This window comes from Labeo rohita, chromosome 18 (genome assembly GCF_022985175.1).
Source record: "Labeo rohita strain BAU-BD-2019 chromosome 18, IGBB_LRoh.1.0, whole genome shotgun sequence".
NCBI lineage: Eukaryota > Metazoa > Chordata > Actinopteri > Cypriniformes > Cyprinidae > Labeo > Labeo rohita.
The window spans coordinates 16,568,789-16,590,776 of NC_066886.1; the positions used below are offsets into that span (position 1 = coordinate 16,568,789).

Sequence of the window (21,988 nt, forward strand, 5' to 3'; positions counted from 1 at the left end):
TGTCAGGATTTACCAGTGGGAAACTCAGGATTTTCTTTAAACCTACATTTTCTGAGTTCTGAGAATCATAGTGGAACCAAATAACAATTAGCTTAATAAGATTAAGTAATTTTGATTGTGTACAAACAGTAATCATTCACATTTTATGTATAAAAGCAAAAAGCTTGCTAAAAATACACTACACATTTCAGTTAATGCAGTGACAAAACTGCATTTCCCATCATTCTGTGTGTCATCTTTAATATAACACCTAGCAATGATTGTTTGTTCTTCATTTTAATGCACTAGCACAAAAAAAGGCTGTCTTTGTAAAAAAAAAAAAAAAAAAAAAAAAAAGCAGAGGAAGATATATGAAATTGCTAAACACATCCATATTATTAGTGACATTTTTCTTTTGACTAAATAACATTAGTTATTTCCATCCTCTACATTTCTAAGGCACTATATACTACCGTTCAATGGTTTTTAGGAAACAAAATAATATTTTTATTCAGCAAACATATTCATTTCTTCACAAGTTACAGTAAAGATATTTATTTCCTGTCACAAAAATGTCTATTTTAAATAAATGCTGCTCTTTTGAACTTCATCAAAGAATGCTTACAAAATATATCATGGTTTCCAAAAAAATATTAAGCAGCTGTTTTTAACATTGAGGATAATAAGAAATGTTTTTTGAGCACCAAGTTAGCATTTCTGAAGGATCATGTGACTCTAAAGATTGGAGGAATACCTGCTGAAAATTAGCTTTGCCAACCCATCACATCATTATTGTCCATCAAACAGTGTCACCTTGAGGAATAAAGGTGAATTGCACATATTGAGTCATCAAAAATGTACATATTTTTGCGCACAAAAAATATACTCATACTATTGCACACTCTGAGACTCTAGAAACCCTATAAAAATTAACCAGAACACAGATATTCTTTTATATATATATATATATATATATTTTTTTTTTTTTTTTTTTTTTTATATAAAGGAGCGAAAGGGTAGTGAATGACGTCCCAGGTCAATAAAGATCCGAAGTAAGCATTTAAGGGTTAATTACATTTTAAAATATATTAAAATAGAAAAGAGTTATTTTAAATTGTAATAATATGTCACAATACTAATGCTTGTTTGTTGTATTTTTGATCAAATAAATATTAAAACCTTATCAAGCCCAAACTTTTGAACGGTAGTGTATGTTTGGACTATACCGTATGTGTGGTTCATGCATTTGATTATTTCACCAATTAGGTAGCAACAGATATAATTAACAGTTTAACATACAAGCTTTGCAGGTATTAAATAATACACACTCCGAAGATACTCTTTCATAATCAGAAGGTGTAGTTTATTTTTAAGGAGAAGTGGTTCTGTGGAGCGGGTCTTGTGTTTGTGATGAGGGCGGATGGTGCTCCGTTCTGGTCTCAGTCTGTACTGGAGGACTATTTTGGCTGTTTATCTCTGGATGCCCTGCAGCAGTTCTAAATCTGTGTGCATAAACATGAAGGCGTCTGGATTTGCTTGCTGTTTTGAGATAAGCGCTGCTCCAACAATTCTGTTTAATTGTTGAATTTGAGCATTCGCAGTTTGCTCTGATAAAGTGTGTGCTTATGGGGTTACGTGTTAACACTGTGTCTCTGCTAATGAGCTTTATTTCTAGTATAACGTGATGTTCCTCATTGTGTGGAGTGTGTGTGTGCGCACTCATGTTTGTATTTGTGTCCTGTATGCCTTTGTGGATGGATGTGTATGTGTGTGTGTGTGTGTGTATTCATATGTGTGTGTGTGTTCTGTGTGCAGCTACAGAAACCTGGCCACCGAGCATGAAACGCTCATGCAGAAGTACCTCCATCTACTCCAAATCGTGGAGACCGAGAAAACAGTTGCTAAGCAACTTCGACAACAGATAGAAGATGGGGAGATTGAGATTGAACGTCTAAAATCAGAGGTAAAATTTGTAATTCAAAGTGCTGTAGGGATTGTTTATCTGTAGTGAACATGCCAGAATCGAAGGATCGAAAGATCCAGTTGAATATATCAGCAATTTTACTGCATGTCAAGGTGATTCTGTCTCTCAGAAGTAAAAATGTTCGATGGATTGCCTGAACAGCTAGTCAGCTTGTTTAGAGAAGCCCCGTATCAAAAGATTGGTTTCAGGTTCACCTGACTCGACCTTGGTTTACATAAGATGTGTTCGCACAGCAGAATTGAAAATAATGCAGGGGTTATTACAGGCATTGTTGTCATTCCTAGAAGATAAAACTAAATTACATTTTAAGTTACAAAAACAACTAATGATCGTAAAAATAACTAAATGTGTGTTAAAAAAATCCACCCAGTGATATTTTTTTAATCTCTATAAATAATATCCCCTTTTTCAAATCAAGCCATTCTCTGATTCTTGGAGGTATGATGTCACACAGACCAAGGTCGCTCCTACGATAGTTGATTGACACTGCTTTCTTACCTGACTGAGTTGTAAACTGTCCCACCGGCATTGTTTCCCGGAGCAGAAACGTAGACAAGAATGGCTCCTAAGTGGTTGAGGTGTTCTGTTGTTGGATGTAATAATGAACATAGCAGTCGTCATTTGCTCCTGATATCTGAGCCGCTAAAGACATAGTGGATTACTTTTGTTTTTGAAGGAAATGCGCCTTTCGATCTACCTAAATGCGTCTATGTTCACACAAATCATTTGTGATCCAGCTTTACCTACAGCAGAAGTGAGTATAAGAGTTTTTATGCATCTTTGCGAATTGGCTTTCTTAATAATGTGCTAGCTAGAAAGTTTTGCGACTAAATGTAGCTAAAGTAAACAGTCTCATGAGAACGGCTTGTCACCCCACAGAAGAGAGGGGCGGGGTGAGCAGAGATCATTAGCATTTAAAGAGACATGCAACAAAACAGGTTGCTGTTAAAAGAGCTGACTTTGACAAGGTAAAAAGGCTGTGGTTTTACACTACCACTGAAATTTTTTTATCAAATTATGTTATAGACTTATGAACTTGTGGAAAATGGGCATTGATGACCCAATATATGTTAATGGTTTACCATGCACTGTAAAAAAAAACAGCAGCTGTGGTGTCAATGTTTCAGGTACTGCATATGGAAGCCTGTTGATGTCACTGAATTTAAAAACAAGGTAATTGCAAATTCTGACTGTTTTTCTCAGAATTGCATAATACAAACTCACAATTCTGACTTTTTCTCAGAATTGCAATATATAAACTCCTAATTGCGAGAAATAAAGTCATAAAAACTCATAACAATCATAAAAAAGTTTATGTTGCAATTCTGACTTTTTTCTCGCAGTTCTGACTTTTTTCTCAGAATTGTGAAATATAAACTCACAATTATGTGTTATATAGTCAGAAGAGTTTCTAACTTGAAATTTTTTTCTCATAATTGCAAGTTTATATCACACAATTCTGAGAAAAAACTCAGAATTGTGAGTTTATATCTTGCAATTCTGACTTTATTTCTCAGAATTGTGAGTTTGGATCATGCAATTCCAAGAAAAAAGTCAGAACTACAAAATGTACACTTGCAATTGCGAAAAAAAAGTCTGAATTGTGAGATAAAAAATCACAATTATATATATATATATATATATATTTTTTTTTTTTCTCAGAATTGCATTATATAAACTCGCAATTGTGAGAAATAAAGTCATAAAATCTTGTAATTCTGACTTTTCTTGCAATTGCGAGTTTATATGTTGCAATTTCCTATTTTTTCCGTACAATTCTGACTTTTTTCCCTGAATTGTGAGATAAAAACTCACAATTACGTGAGAAGAGTTTCTATCTTGAAATTCTTGGAAAAAGTTTTTTTCTCGTAATTGTGAGTTTATATCGCACAATTCTGAGGAAAAAGTCAGAATTGCGTGTTTCTATCTAGCAATTCTGACTTTATTTCTCAGAATTGTCAGAATTGTGAGATAAAAAAATCGCAATTATCTTTTTAAAATTTTTATTCACTGGTGGATACAGGCTTCCATAATTGCAGGATAGCATATTGGTGCTTGCATATTTTGTAACCATAAATTTCTTCAAGTGATATAATATTAATATACCAATTTACTTGTCAAAATCTGGTTTTTGCTTAAAATATAGTTTATTGTAAATATCCTGTGCATAAAACATGGTCAGTATTTGTATATATAAAAACAAACATGCACACAAAAACAAAACTCCATCAGGAATGTAATAAACATATGAATAGCATAACTGAATAACATTTAATGCAACACAAAAACCTAATGTATATTACTAAAGGCGAAGAAAAAACTATTTAAAGAGAATGTAATCATATGTTATGCATCATGTAGGGAATTGTACTGTTACTTTTTGCTTTAAATTATATGACAGTTAATAGTTTGTTCTTGCAAAAACCATAAATGTTACTTTACTTTTCAGTAAAATTACAAATAATGCAATATTAAACCATTTATGGTTTATTAAGGTAAGGTAACTTCTAGTTAACCAATTTACTTTTTCTGTAAACAAATCTTGGTGGGATGACAGTTTGTAATGCTTGATCAAACAGAAACACAATGTGTAAAAAAATTTAGAATTTAAGATTTTTTGGTAGAGTATAAGCTAAGCTAACAGGCTAATTGACTATTAGTTTGCAAAACAAGAATGGTAATTTACAGTAGCTAAAATGAAGAGTGCATATACATGAAAAAACTAGTAGGCCCGTCTAATCGACTAGTCAGTTGTTGAATGACTAGTCAATCATCGTGACCCATATTACATGCTCATTTCTTTTCTGAAAAGGAGAATGGTAGAGAGAATGAAAAGTGGTGTGAGAAGCATTTGGTTTTCAAGAGCTTTCTCCAGACTACTTTGCACTTCACTTTGCATCTCTGCTCATAAAAAACGGCTCTCCAGAAGAACTATGATCCCTGCTGTATTCTTCATCAGCCAGATCAAATAGTCATTTTACTTTAAAGTGCAAATGGAGCTGGCTGTATGAAATGGTGTGCTGAATATGCATGACCCCAGATGTATTGTGTGCGTCGCATCCTTGGTCCGCAGCATAATAAACTCTTTCAGTCCGCATCCAATAAATGGAGCACTCACCTTCAGACTGTGCTGGCCAGCTCCCGTCTCTTTTGTGTCCCCAACGTTTCCCTTTCAAATTGCAGGGCCATGTAATAATTTGAAAGTTTGTGCACCCTAAGCATCGGAAATCACCCGAGTGGCATCTGAGAGCTTTGATGGGCGACTGTTTGTGCCACACTGTGCTGGCACTGATTTGGCCTGACTCAATCACTTTGTCAGCATGCTGGGAAGTAGTGAGGGAAGGAACTTTTTTGCAAAGGAAGTGTTGACTTTGCCATTTTTATCGCTGTTTTGTTGCAGATTGCAGCGATGCTCAAAGACAATGAGAAGATTCAGTCGAATCCCACCACTGCACCTAGTGATGATGATTCAGAAATCAAGAAAATCAAGAAAGTAAGTCTTTGGCTTTAAATCACACAACTTTAGTCCAAACCCTAGTGAGCTGCCTACATTGATAGCATCATAGAACCTCATAAGTGACTGATTTATATTAGTATAATTGATTTTTAATTAAGTATAATTTTGTTGCTATGTGAAATATATGGAAGCCCATTTCTGCCACTGAATAAAAAAATGAAAAAAGGTAATTGCGACTTTTTTTTGTTTGTTTTTTTGAGAATTGAGTTTTTAACTCATAATCCTGACTTTTTTCTAGGGATTGCATGATATAAACTCACAATTGCCAATTATAAATCAGAACCGCAAGATATGAACTCGCAATTCTGAATTTTTTTCTTAGAATTGTGATATAAACTCGCAATTGCGAGAAAAAAACTCAAAATTGCAAGATTTAAACTCAATTCTGACTTTTTTCTCGGATTGTGTAGTGCAAACTTGCAATTCTGACTTTTTTTCTCAGAACTGCATTATTTAAACTTGTAATTGTGAGTTATAAAGTCAGAATTGCAAGATTTAAACTCAATTTAGAATTTATTTTATTTATTTTTTTTGCAGTTTTGAGTTTACGTCCCATAATGCTGATTATTATAATTTATTTTTAATTAGATATAATTTTGTTTCTATGTGAAATATATGGAAGCCCATTTCCGTTACTGAATTAAAAAAAAAAAAAAGGTAATTGCGACTTTTTATCTCGAAATTCTGTTTTTTTTTTTCACAGGTTTTATCTCGTAATCCTGACTTTTTTCTTGAAAATGCGTGATACAAACTAGCAATTCTTTGAAATGAAAGAACTGCAAGATATAAACTTACAATTCTGACTTTTGTCTCTGAATTTTGTCATGCAAACTTGGAATTGTGAGTTAAAAAGTCAGAATTGCGAGATATAAACACAATTATGAGTTATAAAATCAGCATTGTGTAATATAAACTCGCAATTGCGAGATTTAAACTCACAGTTCTGACTTTATAACACACCATTGTGAGTTAAGTCAGAATTGCGAGATATAAACTTGACGTTCTAAATTTTTTCTCAAAATTGATATAAATGATATAAACCCACAGTTGCGAGTTATAAAGTCAGAATTGCAAGATTTAAACTCAATTCTGATTTTTTTTGCAATTTTGAGAAATTTTGAAATGAAGTCAGAATTGCAGACTCACAATTTTGACTTTTGTCTCTGAATTTTGTCATATGAACTTGGAATTGCAAGTTATGAAGTCAGAATTGCGAGATGTAAACTTGCAGTTGTGAGTTATAAAATCATTATTGTGTAATACAAAATCTCAATTGTGAGAAATTCTATATTGCAAGATTTTAAACTCACAATTCTTTACCATTGCGTTCTCACTTTTTTCTCAAAATTGCGTGATATAAACCTGTAGTTACGAGTTATAAAGTCAGAATTGCAAGATTTAAACTCAACTCAACTGAATTTTTATTTTGAGTTTATGTCCCATAATGCTGAGTTTTCTTCTTGGAATTGCAAGATTTAAACTCACAATTCTGAGTTTATAACACACCATTGTGAGTTATTAAGTCAGAATTGTGGGATATAAACTCGCAATTGTGAGTTTATCTCACAGTTCTGAGAAAAAAAGCTTCACTTCACTTCTCAGAATTATGAGTTCATATCTCACAATTCTTTATGACACTTTATAACTCGCAACTGCAAGTTTATATCACAATTCTGAGAAAGAAAGTCAGCATTGCGAGATGTTAACTCGCAATTGCAAGAAAAGAGTCCGAAATGTGAGATAAAAATGACCTTTTTTATTTTTTATTCAGTGGCGGAAATGGGCTTCCATAGAAATTGCTTAATGACAACAGTACTAAATTATTACATTTTTCTTATTACATTTTACCGATTCTGCAAGGTGTACTGTATGTAAACTTACAGTATGACCACAATTGTATATTGGATGAAATCATCAATATTTCTATAGATAATTTTTCAATATTGAATAAAATATAATTTAATTATTTATATAACTTATATACTTCATAGTTCATCTTGTAATTTTTTTTTTTCACTAAGCTCATTGCAATGCATTAATTCAAGAATACACACAATGTACATTTGGCTAAAATGACAAATTGTAAGAGGCAGCTGTTTAGTTTCCTACATATTAAAACAACATCATGTTTAAAACATAACTGTGATGACTTAAAATGCTGGTAGGTTTTGGAACCGAGCAAGCGTCTTATGTTTCACGATTGGTCAAGATATTTTTTGATGAGTTGTCGAGACCTATTGGCTTTATTGATTGACTCTTATTAATGTTGTTCAGGTGCAAAGCTTCTTGAGGGGCTGGATGTGTCGGCGAAAGTGGAAGACCATCATTCAGGATTACATCCGTTCGCCACATGCTGAGAGCATGAGGAAGAGGAACCAAGTCGTCTTCAGCATGCTGGAAGCAGAGGCTGAGTATGTCCAACAGCTCCATATCCTCGTCAACAACTTCTTGAGACCGCTTCGCATGGCTGCCAGTTCCAAGAAACCACCCATAACTCATGATGATGTCAGCAGCATATTCCTCAACAGGTAAACACCAGTTTCAGCTAGAAATAACCTGTATTCTTAGCAAGACAAACATTTCAAATGAGTTCACTTTAAAATCTTGATTCTTTCTCCTCAACAGCAATGAGATTAGATGTTTTCTGCTTCTCAGATATTCTGTCTGTAAAAAAGACCCCAGTAATCTTGTCTGTGTGTCTTGTCTAGTGAATTAGAAGAGATCTCAGCAGTGTCTCACAATGAGTTTAGATTTGTCAAATACCAAACTCTAAAGTTTGAACTCAAACTCAAATTCTTCCAAGATCAAATTAATCTGAGCTTTGGGGATCCACATTAATTTTATGGCTCTGTACTCTTACCTGGTCAGCAGTTGTCTCATTTATGTTTATTTTTTTCTGACCAATTTAATGAGAAATATCTGAGACTGTTGTTCAAATTTGGGGGGTTAGTAAGTTTTTTACAACTCAGATTAAATTGATCAAAAGTGAAATGGAAGACATTTATTTTTTTTTTTCAAATAGATGTTTTTACTTCTTTCTATTCATCAAAGAATCTGAAATTTCTAAACCCTAAAAATCATAATTTTGCATATTAGAATGATTCCTGAAGGATCGTGTGACACTGAAGACTGGAGTAATGGCTGCAAAAAATTAGGTTTTGCCATCACAGGAATAAATTACATTTACAAATGTATCAAAATAGAAAACAGTTCTTTTAAATTCTAATAATACAGTTGAGGTCAAAAGTTTACATACACCTTGCAGAATCTGCAAAATGTTAATTTTACCAAAATAAGAGGGATCATACAAAATGCATGTTATTTTTTATTTAGTACTGACCTGAATAAGATATTTCACATAAAATACTTTTTCATATAGTCCATAAGAGAAAATATTAGTTAAATTTATAAAAATTACCCCGTCCAAAAGTTTACATACGCTTGATTCTTAAGTTTTTAATACTGTTTTGTTACCTGAATGATACACAGCTGTTTTTTTGTTTAGTGATAGTTGTTCATGAGTCCCTTGTTTGTCCTGAACAGTTACACTGCCTGCTGTTCTTAAGAAAAATCTTTCAGGTCCCACAAATTCTTTGGTTTTTCAGCATTTTTGTGTATTTGAACCCTTCCCACAATGACTGTATGATTTAGAGATCCATCTTTTCATACTGAGGACAACTGACTCATATGCAACTATTACAACAGGTTCAAACGCTCACTGATGCTCCAGAAAGAAAAAACGATGCATTAAAAGCCCGGGGGTTGAAAACTTTTGAACAGTGTACATTTTTCTTATTTTGCCTAAATATCATATCTTTGTCATTTAGTATTGCCCTTCAGAATCTACAGAAGATGTTTACATGTTTCCCAGAAGACAAAATAAGTTAAATTTACCTTGATCTTCAAATTCAAAAAGTTTTCACCCCCCGGCTCTTAATGCATTGTGTTTCCTTCTGGAGCATCAATGAGCATTTGAACCTTCTGTAATAGTTGCATATGAGTCCCTCAGTCCCTCAGAATGAAAAGATGGATCTCAAAATCATACAGTCATTGTGGGAAGGGTTCAAATACACAAAAATGCTGAAAAAACAAAGAATTTGTGGGACCTGAAGAATTTTTCTAAAGAACAGCAGGCAGTTTAACTGTTAGCTGTGTGTAACACAGCTGTTGATCATTCAGGTAACAACATTGTATTAAAAATCAAGTGTGTGTAAATTTTTGAACTGGGTCGTTTTTATAAGTTCAACTAATTATTTTCTCTTGTGGACTAAATGTATCATATCAAACATATTTTACGTGAAATATCTTATTCAGGTCAGTACTAAATAAAAAATAACACGCATTTTGTATGATCCCTCTTATTTTGGTAAAATAATCAACATGAAAATTTTTGCAAGGTAACTGATTTTACTGTATGTTTGTTTATATAAATGCTGCCCCGGTGAGCATACAGTAAAATACTTATTTTAAAAATCTTACAGAAACAATGAAACGCTTCCATACGTGTTTACATGTCCTGTTTGTTTTGCAGTGAAACCATAATGTTTCTGCATCAGATATTCTACCAAGGGTTGAAAGCTCGAATAGCAAGCTGGCCAACATTAGTCTTGGGTGAGTGCACTGCCAGAGCATTTGGCAACCAACAGCAAAGAACATTCTGTAGAACCCTCAAACTGCAAGCTAGCTTTTTCAAACGGTGCCACAGATCTGAGGCCCCATCACATTTACTTTGATCTTCCTTCCTGTCCTTCAGCCGACCTATTTGACATCCTGTTGCCCATGCTGAACATCTACCAGGAGTTTGTACGCAACCACCAGTACAGTTTGCAGATCTTGGCCCACTGCAAGCAGAACCGCGACTTCGACAAGCTGCTTAAACAGTATGAAGCCAAGCCTGACTGTGAGGAGCGCACGCTGGAGACGTTCCTCACTTACCCCATGTTCCAGGTGACCATAATCTTTCATTCAATCTCTCGTTTTTATAGTGTCCATGCTATCACAAGCTCAGGTTCTTATATGCTTTTTTAGTAAGTTGTGTATTCTGGTCCATAATGGCTTCTTCTAAGCAGTTTCCATGTGATCTAGACGGGTAAGGTCTACTTTGGGCTTTGCAGCATTGGTAATAAATGTGCTGATGAGTGATAGAGCTCCCCTCTAAGCCTCCTCTGCAAGAATACAGTGCACACAGTTAGCAAAGTTTTGTTTGGATTTGCGTGCACATGACTAAGTGTGGATACGATGAGTGTGTTTGCAGCAGAAGGCAAAAAAATCGAAAACTACCCTCCTGTCTGACATTGTGACATGTGCTTCTTGTCTGGCAGATTCCTCGTTACATACTGACCCTCCATGAGCTGTTAGCGCACACACCGCATGAGCATGTGGAGAGAAACAGCTTGGATTACGCCAAGTCAAAGCTGGAGGAGCTTTCCAGGTACATCACAATATGCCTCCAGCACACCCATCCATGACCATGTGTCAACATTGCTATGTCATTTCTCACTACTCGCAGGTTATGGGCCTCATTCATGAAAGAGAAACAGAATGAAGCTGTAAATTGTTGTTAAAACCAGGTCAAATCAAATCAGTTGCTAAATGCTATATCTGACATTAAAGAGTGTAATTTCCACACCACTATTGGCACCAAATGGATCTGCAGTCTGATTGCGCAACCTGTTTTTGCCATAATAACATGGCGCCAGTTTAAGGCAGGGCAGGTTGTTTGTCCAAGGATTTGAAAATGACTCAGAAATTGAATGCTTTTAAGTATGTGAAGCACATTTAAAGACAGGATTTTGATTTATTTTATTTTATTTTATTTTATTTTATTTTTTTTTATTTTATTTTATTTATTATTGTTTGTTTACTGTGTCATCAGAATACTGTGAATTGTTTTCAAAGTGTTTCATAGTTTGTTTATTTAGTGTTTAATTTATAAATTAAAAATTTGAAATTATTTTAAAAAGTGACATTTTCTTAAATTTATCATCTGTTATTGCTAGTATTATTTAGTGTCATTTTCATGTGTAATTAAGCTATTTTTATTTGCTTTTAGTTATTTTTGGTGACATGAAAATATAGGTTTAAATATAATAATATATAATGTTTTACAGTGTTTATTAACATATGTAATACACAGATTAATAAAATTAATTTGTGGCAATTTTTATTTGATTTTAGTTCTTTTTGGAGACATGAAAATGTAGTTTTAAATATAATAATATAGCATGTTTTAAGTTTATGAAAATATGTAATATACAAATTAATACAATTATTCTGTGACCATTTTTATTTGATTTTAGTTCTTTTTTGAGACATGAAAATATAGTTCAAAATATAATAGAATATGTTTTAAATTATTTATTAAAATGTGCAGTATACAAATTAATAAAATCAATTTGTGGCCATTTTTATTTGATTTTAGTTCTTTTTGGAGACATGAAAATATGGTTTTAATTATAATTATATAAAATCTTTTACATTATTTATTAAAATATGTAATATACAAATTAACAAAATTAATTTGTGACCATCTGTATTTGATTTTAGTTTTTTTTTGGATACATGAAAATATTTTTAAATCTAATAATATAATATGTTTTAAAGTATTTATTAAAATATGTAATATACAGATTAATTTGTGTCCATTTTTATTTGCTTTTAGTTATTTTTTGAGACATTAAAATCTAGTTTTAAATATAATAATATAAAATGTTTAAATGATTTATTCAAATATGTAATACAAATTAATAAAATAAATTTATATAGTCATTTTTATTTGATTTTAGTTCTTTTGGGAGACATGAAAATATGGTTTTAAATATAGTAATAGAATATGTTTTAAAGTATTTATTAAAATTAGTAATATACAAATTAATAAAATAATTGTGGCTATTATATTGGATTTTATGTAGTCTGGAGTTATGAAAATGTAGCTCAAAATATATTAATATATATAGTATATATAATATATAAATAAATTAATATAAGGCCATTTTATTTTACTTCATTTAGTTTTGGAGTCATGAAAATATAGTGTAAAATGTATTAGTACAAAATATGTTAAATTATGCATTAAACTATGTAATATATTAAAATACGTATACTTATATTTTCGTTATATAAATAAACTATATTTTCATAATTCCAAAGCTAACTAAAATCAAATTAACATTTTCACAAATTGATTTTAGTTTTAATAAATAATTAAAATATTTTTTTTTTAGTTTGTATTAATAGAAACTAAACAGTAATATCACTGTTAAAAAAAAAAAAAGAAAAACATTTACGAATCTCTATGTGACATAAAAATAACTGTCCATGTTTCACAGCTGCGAGTGCTAAAATGTTGTACTTCCCCAGAATCATGCACGATGAGGTTAGCGAGACGGAGAACATTAGGAAGAACCTCGCTATCGAGCGTATGATCGTGGAGGGCTGTGAGATTCTCCTAGACACCAGCCAGACCTTTGTGAGACAAGGTGAACTCCCAAAACACACACACACACACACAAATCCTCCTGAACAGTCTGTAGAAAGGGGCCGCAGATCCCTGATAAGAAGACGGTTGGATTCTCCTTTCCTTCTGTTCTTTTCTGCAAACTGTCACTCTTGTCACCTCTTATTGTCAAGCCCCCCACCTCCCTCTTCTCCCCTTCCCACTCCAAGGCTTTTCTGGGCTGCCCTCTTTTCCCTTCCAGCACAAAGCGGAGCGTTAACTCAAAGGATTGGGCGCCCTAATCCTGCTAGTCTCCGTAGAGCACAGTGTGTTCAAAGACCAGACCAACTCTTTCATTTCCAAGTGTAATCACATTTTTACCAGTCAAACCTGCTGTTGAGCCCAGGATCGGAAATGTCACTGATGCGCTGCAGGATACGAAGACGCGAGGAAACTGATAAGAGTCTGATAAGAACATATGTCAATCCAGTATTTCCCCATGTGCTGGGGTAGTATTTGTCTGCTCTGCGTTTCCCAGCTTTACCTGTAGCGCTAACTCATCCTGCCACTGCGTGCATGTTTTTCAGGATCTCTGATACAAGTGCCCATGAGCGAGAAGGGCAAGATCACCCGTGGCCGACTGGGCTCTCTGTCTCTGAAGAAGGAGGGAGAGAGGCAGTGTTTCCTCTTCTCCAAACATCTGATTATCTGCACTAGAGGCTCTGGAGGAAAACTACACCTCACCAAGGTGAAGCCTCATGCACTGCATTAATACACAATCTCAAAAAAGTACATACTAGGCTGAGGTGGTGTGAAAATATATGTGGTAGGACAGTTTTGAAGCTGTTTCAGCACATATTTTTCATTATTTTCGTAGGAGATGAAGTAACTTCTCAGATTTGTTAGATTTTCAGTTAGATATAGAATAAAATAAAATAAAACATCATAAAATAATAGATAAATAATAGATAATAATAGATAAATAATCTATTATTATTATTATTATTATTCATTCGTAATAATAATTGTTTTTAATGACTGACCAACAAATAATCACCTTTTTAAAAAATATTTTTAAGATTAAGTAACTTTTATTAGATTTGATAAGATTTTAATTTACTTTGCCACGTGGAAATTTAATAAAAAAAATAAGATTAAATTAATTATTGACTATTAATCAATTAAACAACAACAACAATAATAATAATAATAATAATAAAAATAATAATGAAATTGTACTAAATATGCATTGCCACTTGGAAATAAAATAATAAATAATAGAATATGAATTATCTTATTAATCAGTTTAATAACAACAATAATAATAATAATAATAATAAAATTCAGCTAAATATGCATTGTTACTCGGAAATAAAATAATAAATAATAGAATATGAATTATTTTATGAATCCATTAAACAACAACAATAATTATTATTATTATTATTATTATTATAGTAATAATGAATTCTGATAGATATGCATTAACACTTGGAAATAAAATAATAAATTATAGAATATGAATTATCTTATTAATCAATTAAACAGCAACAACAATAATAATAATAATTATAATAATAATAATAATCATAATCATACAATTCTGCTAAATATGCATTGCCACTTGGAAATAAAATAATAGATAATGGATCATGAATTATCTTCTTAATCAATTAAATAACAACAATAATAACAATAATAATAAAATTCTGCTAAATATGCATTGCCACTTGGAAATAAAATAATAAATAATGGAACATGAATTATCTTCTTAATCAATTAAACAACAACAATAATAATAATAATAATAATAATAATAATAAAATTATGCTAAATATAAAAATTATACTTTATGAATGACCAACAAATTATCACCTTTTTTATATATATATTTTTGAGATGAAGTAACTTTAATTAGATTTGATAATATTTTAATAATATTATTATACCAGTAATAATAATAATAGTTTTGTAATAATAAATGTTTTGTTGAATGAGCAGCATATCAACTTTTTCAAAATATTTGTAAACTTTTTTTAAACCTAATTTTACTTTTTTATATATAGGTTTTTTATTTTATTTTTATACCCCATGTAGTATAGTGTGTGCTGTAATATGAAAAACACTTGAAATCTGTCTTTAACTATTTCTAGAGACATATCCTTCAGATAAATGTTTTTTTTGGGGGGGTTATTCATGTACATCGTTCTTTAATTTTTCAATGATTGTTGAATGTATCAGGTATCTTGTTAAACCAGTGAAATGTTATGTTGTGCCCAGAAAATGGTGATTACCACCTTCATCCAACTGTAATTTTACCACATTCAATAAGCCACTATTGCTCTTGGTCTTTGGGGAAATTCAAGAAGGAGATCCTCACAGTAATCACTGTTTTAGTACGGCCGCTATTGATTATTTGATAGATTCTCAGAGCGTGTCTGACTGTTGTTTGTCTCTGGATCACAGAATGGAGTTGTGTCGCTCATCGACTGCACACTGATAGAGGAACCAGAGGGCACAGATGATGAGTGTACGTATCAAACTCCTGATTTAATCTTAAACATACCATAAAATACCTGTAAAAAAAAAGAGGGTTCACATTTGACGCTAATAAGAGATCTCTGCCCTTACCAGCTTTTGAGAAGCATCAGTCTCCACTGATATTGCCATGTTGTGGAAGTAGATCTGACCACAAATCGAATCACAATAGACCTCAACTAGATTTATTCCAGACGATCACTAGGTTTTCGTATTTTTCTCTTCAGCCAAGTCAGACAAGAGCGGTCAAGACATGGAGCACCTGGATTTTAAGATTGTGGTGGAGCCCAAAGACAGCCAGTCCTTCACCATCATCCTGGTGGCCTCCTCGCGGCAAGAGAAGTCAGCCTGGACCAGTGACATCAGCCAGGCATGTCTGCTCATATCAGATAACACTGAATGATCCACGCAGCCCTGGGCAAGACATTCGCCTTTTGCTCGCGTCCTGTGGTTCAAAAACTCTCCTCACGCTCTTTTTTCTCTTTCTCTCGCTCACTCTTTACTACAGTGCATAGATAATATTCGCTGTAATGGGCTGATGATGAACGCCTTTGAGGAGAACTCTAAAGTCACTGTGCCCCAGATGATCAAGTAAGCACTTCTTTTCACACTGGAAGTCACTGGAACATGATTTTTACTTAATATCCTAATGATTTTTTTTGCCATATAAGAAAAATCATTAATTTTTTAGGCTGTTGCTACAAATATACCCATGCTACTTATGACTGTTTTTGTGATCCAGGGTCACAAATACGCAAATCACATCTAATAATCTGTGTCACGTGTTTAGGTCTGATGCCAGTCTGTACTGTGATGACGTGGATATCCGCTTCAGTAAGATGATGAACTCCTGCAAGGTGTTGCAGATCCGCTACGCCAGCGTGGAACGCCTGCTGGAGAGGTTGACCGACCTGCGCTTCCTCTCCATCGACTTCCTCAACACCTTCCTGCACTCCTACCGTGTGTTCACCAGCGCAGACGTAGTCCTTGACAAACTCATCACTATATACAAGAGGCCTATCAGCGCCATACCAGCCCGGTGAGCCACATGGACTTTTCTTTTTTTTCTGGAATATAGAAGATGAGATCACATAGGTGTTTATTGCAAATGGGGGGTCTGATCAACTTGGCATGGCCTGAGATGTTGGCTGTGAACAGCTGATACTGATTAAATTGAGCTTAATAACTTAAAGGGATAGCTCACCCAAAAATAAAAATTCTGTCATTAAAGGGGTGATCTTGTGCTTTTTCACTTCTTGAACTTTAGTCAGTGTGTGGTGTGTATCTTTGGGCATAAAAAAGATCCACAAAGTTACAAATCTCAGAGTCCACTCCAAAAGGAGATATTTCGTTGTTATAAAATCCCTTTTCAAGAACTACAGCGAACGGCTCCTTTGGACTACAACGTTTGTTTTCCTCATGCAATGATGTCACAATGTGGCTCATTAGAATATCGTTAAATTAAATCCCGCCAATTGTTGGAGGAAGGGTAGAGACAAGGTGGAGGATTAGCCTAACTTTAGCGATGCAGCATGGGGTGTTAATAAAGGCCTCCTATAGCGAATCGATGCGTTTATATATCCATATTTAAAATGTAAGAATCGCTTTAATTTAGCTTGCGCTAACAGTTGTACACAGAACTTGCTTCTTTGACAAGGGGTGTGGCAGTGCTGAAACACCTTCTAAACTGTTTGCCAATTGCAACGCTGTGGGTGAGCTAACCAATCACAACACATTTTGTTTTTCGGAAGGCGGGCCTTCATTAAACCCAGAACTAATCGAGCCTTATGTGCCAAGCTGGGAGAGATGTATTGTAATAATGTAAATTATGTTAAAAATAATGCGTTTTTCGACCACCAAACATGAAAGCATGTTTTAGTACACCCCCAAAACAAAATCAAGACTTTGTAAAAGAACATAATAGGACCCCTTTAATTACTCACCCTCATGTCATTCCAAACCCATAAGACATTCGTTCATAAGACCATAAACTAAGATATTTTTGATGAAATCTGAGAGCTTTCTGACCCTGCATGAACAGAAACACAACTACCTTGTTGAAGGCCCAGAAAGGTAGTAAGGACATCATTAAAATAGTCCATGTGACATCTGTAGTGATGGGAATAACGGAGTTATAAATAAACGGCATTACTAACAGCATTACTTTTTTCATTGACGAGTAATCAAATTAATTACTGTTTCCCCCGTTACAACGACATTACCGTTACTGACAATAAAATGCGGCATTACTATAATTGAGCTCACTAAAGAAGTTTTCATCCGTGTAGGTACTCTTTCAGCCATAGGACTGGCAAAGGTTTTTTTTAATAACACAATAATAACAAATGCAAGTAATCTTCATCAGAATTATCTCCTCAACTGGATCAAGCTGTGCATTGCATTGCATTGCGTTCTTCGTCTGAGGTAAATTTTGGCTTATTCCTTTCAGCGCATCTTCTTCCAGAATCAGAAGTAGCCGAGATGAACTTGATGAATGTTTACGTATGTTTACGGAGGTGATGTGGACGTTTACCTACATGTCCGCGTGCCTCAGAAAGCTCTCAGATTTCTTTAAAAATATCTTAATTTGTGTTCCAAAGATGAACAAAGGTCTTATGGGTTTGGAACAACATGAGTGTGAGCAATTAATGACAGAATTTGAATTTTTGGGTGAACTCTCCCTTTAATATCAACTTACAATTTATAATGACTAATCAGTCAGGAATCAGTCAGGTATTTTTGTGACATGTAGTATTTACTGCCGCTCTTGATCAATTTAATGCATACTTGGTAAATAATAATAAAAACAAGTAGTAAACACAAACTTTTTAATGTAGTTTAAATATAGAAAAGTCTAGAAAAAGTAGTCAGCATGTTTAGTTGGTTGTAGGAATGCTTATCTTGATCAATCCATAATTTCACACACACACACAAACATATATATATATATATGCACATGCAGTGCTTCATTAGCAGCAGGCCTGTGCTTTGCTGGATTTGTGTTCTCGTGTGAGAGAGAATGAGCAGAAAAACGATTCGGTGTGATAGGAGAGAGGTCACACCAGTGTTTGTCACCCTATAGTGCGAGCGAGTGAGCGTCTGCATGCGTACGAGATAAAAGGAGAGAAAAGAGAGCGAAACAGAGAGAAAGCCAAAGGGGAAGGGAGTGAGATGTGCTGGAGTTGCTAAAGGCTTGCGAGAGGTCACACTAATGTGTGTCGCCCGGCTCTATGTATGTGTGTGTTCTGCTGGAAACAGCAGTAATTGGGCCCTGCTTCATCGCCTGCGTGCCTGCCTGACTAAAGCATCTCAGCGGGGCTCTGTCGCCATCACCTTAGCAACCGGCCACTCTGCTGCAGGACCCCACCCTCCGCCCATGCCGCATCTGCGAGATGAAATATTTAGTGTGCACGTTTTGCAGCCAGAGCGGCCTCTCTCACTCTCTCTCTCTTTCGCATGCGCGCTGTATTTTCGTCTCGCTTTCTGCGTCTCCTCCTCCGGTTGGCTCCGGAGACGGAGATCCAGGCAAATCGGTAAGAGCCGGGGACCTCCCACACACCCACAGCCTGTAGCACCCACTCTCCCCTGGGCAGACTGCATGGCTGTGATGCCTCCCCAGACCTCCCCCGCTCAGCTGCCCTGCCTCAGCTCCAACGGTCACCCAGACTGTCATAAGAGGGGCTATTTCTGTGCAGGCATGACGTGTAGGGGTGGCTCGATGTGTGGGAAAGCTTCTCTGCAACGCTCTCCAACCTTATAGAGAGATGTGAAGAGTAGGCTGTTTATGCTCCACAGAGATGCTTTTCTCTGTCAGCGCATATACCCTGAGCACGCCGTGCGGCGTAGGGAAGGCATTAACGGCTAAATCATGAGCTGCAATGAGAGGAAAATACGTAACGGTTGTCTTTTTGTAGGCTAGTGATGCACCGATGGTGGTTTTCTAAAAACTGCTCTCGTTTAAAGGTGAAGCGTGTCATTTAGTGTCTGTAGTGACACTTCTGCACTTCTGTGAACGTGTGTGAAGAAATGTTTGAATAAAGTCATTAATTTTTTTCTTTTTGCACAAAAACTATTCTCATTGCTTCACAACATGGTTGTGACAGTTGAACCACTGGTGTCACATGGACTATTTTAACGATGACCTTACTACCTTTCTGGGCCTTGAACGTGTCAGTTGCATTGCTGCCTATGCAGGGTCAGAAAGCTCCCAGATTTTATCAACAACCTGTGTCTATAGTGACACTGACCTGAAAATAATGAGTGTTTTCAAACAGGTTTCCATTGGTCTGAGTGCTAACTTCACGTTGATATTCTCACAGCTCAACCAGTCATCCGAGCAAACCATTTGGTCGCATGAAATGAGACAAAGTATTTTTCATTTTTATTTAATGAGCATGTTTTACTGTGGTTTATGTAATTTAACATATTTTTGATGTATTTCTATTATTATTTTATTTCAGGGAAATCATTTGAATGGCTTAATTATCATATTAAGCTGGAATGACAGAAAGTATTGAAAAATCACTGAAAAAAATATTTAAAAAAACATAAAATATAGATGAAAATAGGTATACAGTACCATTCAAAGGTTTGGGTTCGGTAAGATCTCTTATACTCACTAAAAAGTCTCTTATGCTCAGCATTGTTGCATTTATTTGATCAAAAATGCAGTAAAAAACAGTAATAATGTGAATAATTATTACAGTTTAAAGTAACTGTAATAATGTTAAAATGTAATTTATTCCTGCGATGGCAAATGTGAATTTTCAGCAGCCATTGTTCCAGTCTTCATTGTCACATGATCCTACGGAAATCATTATAAAAAGCTAATTTGGTGAAACATTTATTATTATTGTCAAAGTTGATGCTATTTAATATTTTTGTGGAAATTGTGATACATTTTTTTCAGGATTCTTTAATAAATATAAAGTTCAAAAGTACAGCATTTATTTAAAAAAAACTAAAATAATATAAACATTATTACTGTCACATTTGTTTCATTTAATGCACCCTTGCTGAATATTACATTCTTTTAAAAAAAACAAAAATGGAAAAAATAATTAAATTATTCAGACACCGGATATAATTTTTGATATTTTTTACTAGTGGGTGCAGGACACTATAGTTCATTTATGTAAGTGAGGATAGCAAAATAAAGTAAACTGTGACATATACCCAAAAATTATTCATACAGTGGACTACCAGTAAAACTGATAAAAATTTGGGACCAAAAATGTGATTTGACACTTTGACCATGTTTTGTTACATACCTTTCTATCAAAGTTATCTGGCATTATCAAGATGAAGTTCTTGTCATATTTTATTACCATTTTCTAAACTATAGCGAATAAACTGTGAGAATGTGAGAAATGTTGAAGGTGTCTGAATAAATTTTGGTTTGACTATAGTAAATTTGTACTGTATTTCACCTTTAGATTTCTTTTGATAGTTCCTTATCTAAAATTGCACATCCATGTTTGACAGCCTCAGGAGGTTTAAATCGAGTCAACATGGTCATTAAATCAACTCTCACTCCTCCTTTTTGATATGTAGATCCCTGGAGCTGTTTTTCGCGAGCAGCCAGAACAACAAGCTCCTCTACGGAGAGCCACCGAAGTCACCCCGTGCCAGCCGCAAGTTTTCCTCCCCACCCCCGTTGGCCATCACCAAGACATCGTCCCCCAACCGCCGGCGCAAACTGTCCCTCAACATCCCCATCATCACCGGTGGGAAGGCTCTGGACCTGGCTGCCCTTAGCTGTTCCTCCAATGGCTATGCAAGCATGTACTCCACCATGTCCCCTTTCAGCAAGACCACGCTGGACATCAACAAGCTCTACGTGTCCAGCCCCATCACCAGCAAGATTGCTGACGAGGGTGAAGGCAAGACGGACAAGGCTGATGAGGTTTCGCTGGGCAAACAGGGTGAGCTCATACTGCAAATTAATTCACTGAAATTCAACAAAATTCTCAACCACCATTTCAATAACACAGCATAAATTAATAACACAGTGCTGTGTGCTAATATGCATTGCTAAGAACTTGATTTGGACAACATTTAAAGGCCATTTTCTCAATATTTTGATTTTTTTTTTTTTGCACCCTCCGATTCCAGATACTCAAATAGTTGTATTTCAGCCAAATAAACTATACCTCAATGGAAAGCTTATTTATTCAGCTTTCAGATTATGTATAATACTCAATTTCATAAAAAAAATAACCTTTTTGGCTGGTTTTGTGGTCCAGGGTCACGTATATATTTTTATAATTGAACAAACTCAACAATGGCTTGTACCTTTAAGTACTCAGACAGACTTTTGATTATGTTATTTTAGTAACACTGATACACTATTATAGTTTCTGTTGTTTTTTTGTTTTTTTTTTAGATTTTTATTACTAATAGTAATTTTGTTGTGTATTTTATAGGGCTGTCAAATGATTAATCACGATTATTCGCATACATAATAAGTTTGCCTAATATATGTGTGTGTACTGTGTATAATTGTTATGTTTATATAAATACAATATAATTGATA

At 34.4% G+C, this 21,988-nt stretch overlaps 1 protein-coding gene across 1 annotated transcript in view; it reads left to right on the top strand.

Moving 5' to 3' along the window:
- The window catches only part of rasgrf1 (Ras protein specific guanine nucleotide releasing factor 1), a 52,752-nt gene that overhangs the window by 15,882 nt on the left and 14,882 nt on the right, over positions 1 to 21,988 (top strand). The window contains exons 3-15 of the mRNA XM_051134706.1: positions 1,795 to 1,942; positions 5,364 to 5,456; positions 7,755 to 8,008; positions 10,012 to 10,091; positions 10,234 to 10,427; positions 10,802 to 10,911; positions 12,840 to 12,958; positions 13,503 to 13,663; positions 15,382 to 15,445; positions 15,681 to 15,823; positions 15,962 to 16,044; positions 16,244 to 16,492; positions 21,007 to 21,377. Of these exons, the coding sequence (XP_050990663.1) occupies positions 1,795 to 1,942; positions 5,364 to 5,456; positions 7,755 to 8,008; positions 10,012 to 10,091; positions 10,234 to 10,427; positions 10,802 to 10,911; positions 12,840 to 12,958; positions 13,503 to 13,663; positions 15,382 to 15,445; positions 15,681 to 15,823; positions 15,962 to 16,044; positions 16,244 to 16,492; positions 21,007 to 21,377 (2,069 nt within the window). The remainder of the gene's footprint in view (positions 1 to 1,794; positions 1,943 to 5,363; positions 5,457 to 7,754; positions 8,009 to 10,011; positions 10,092 to 10,233; positions 10,428 to 10,801; positions 10,912 to 12,839; positions 12,959 to 13,502; positions 13,664 to 15,381; positions 15,446 to 15,680; positions 15,824 to 15,961; positions 16,045 to 16,243; positions 16,493 to 21,006; positions 21,378 to 21,988) is intronic.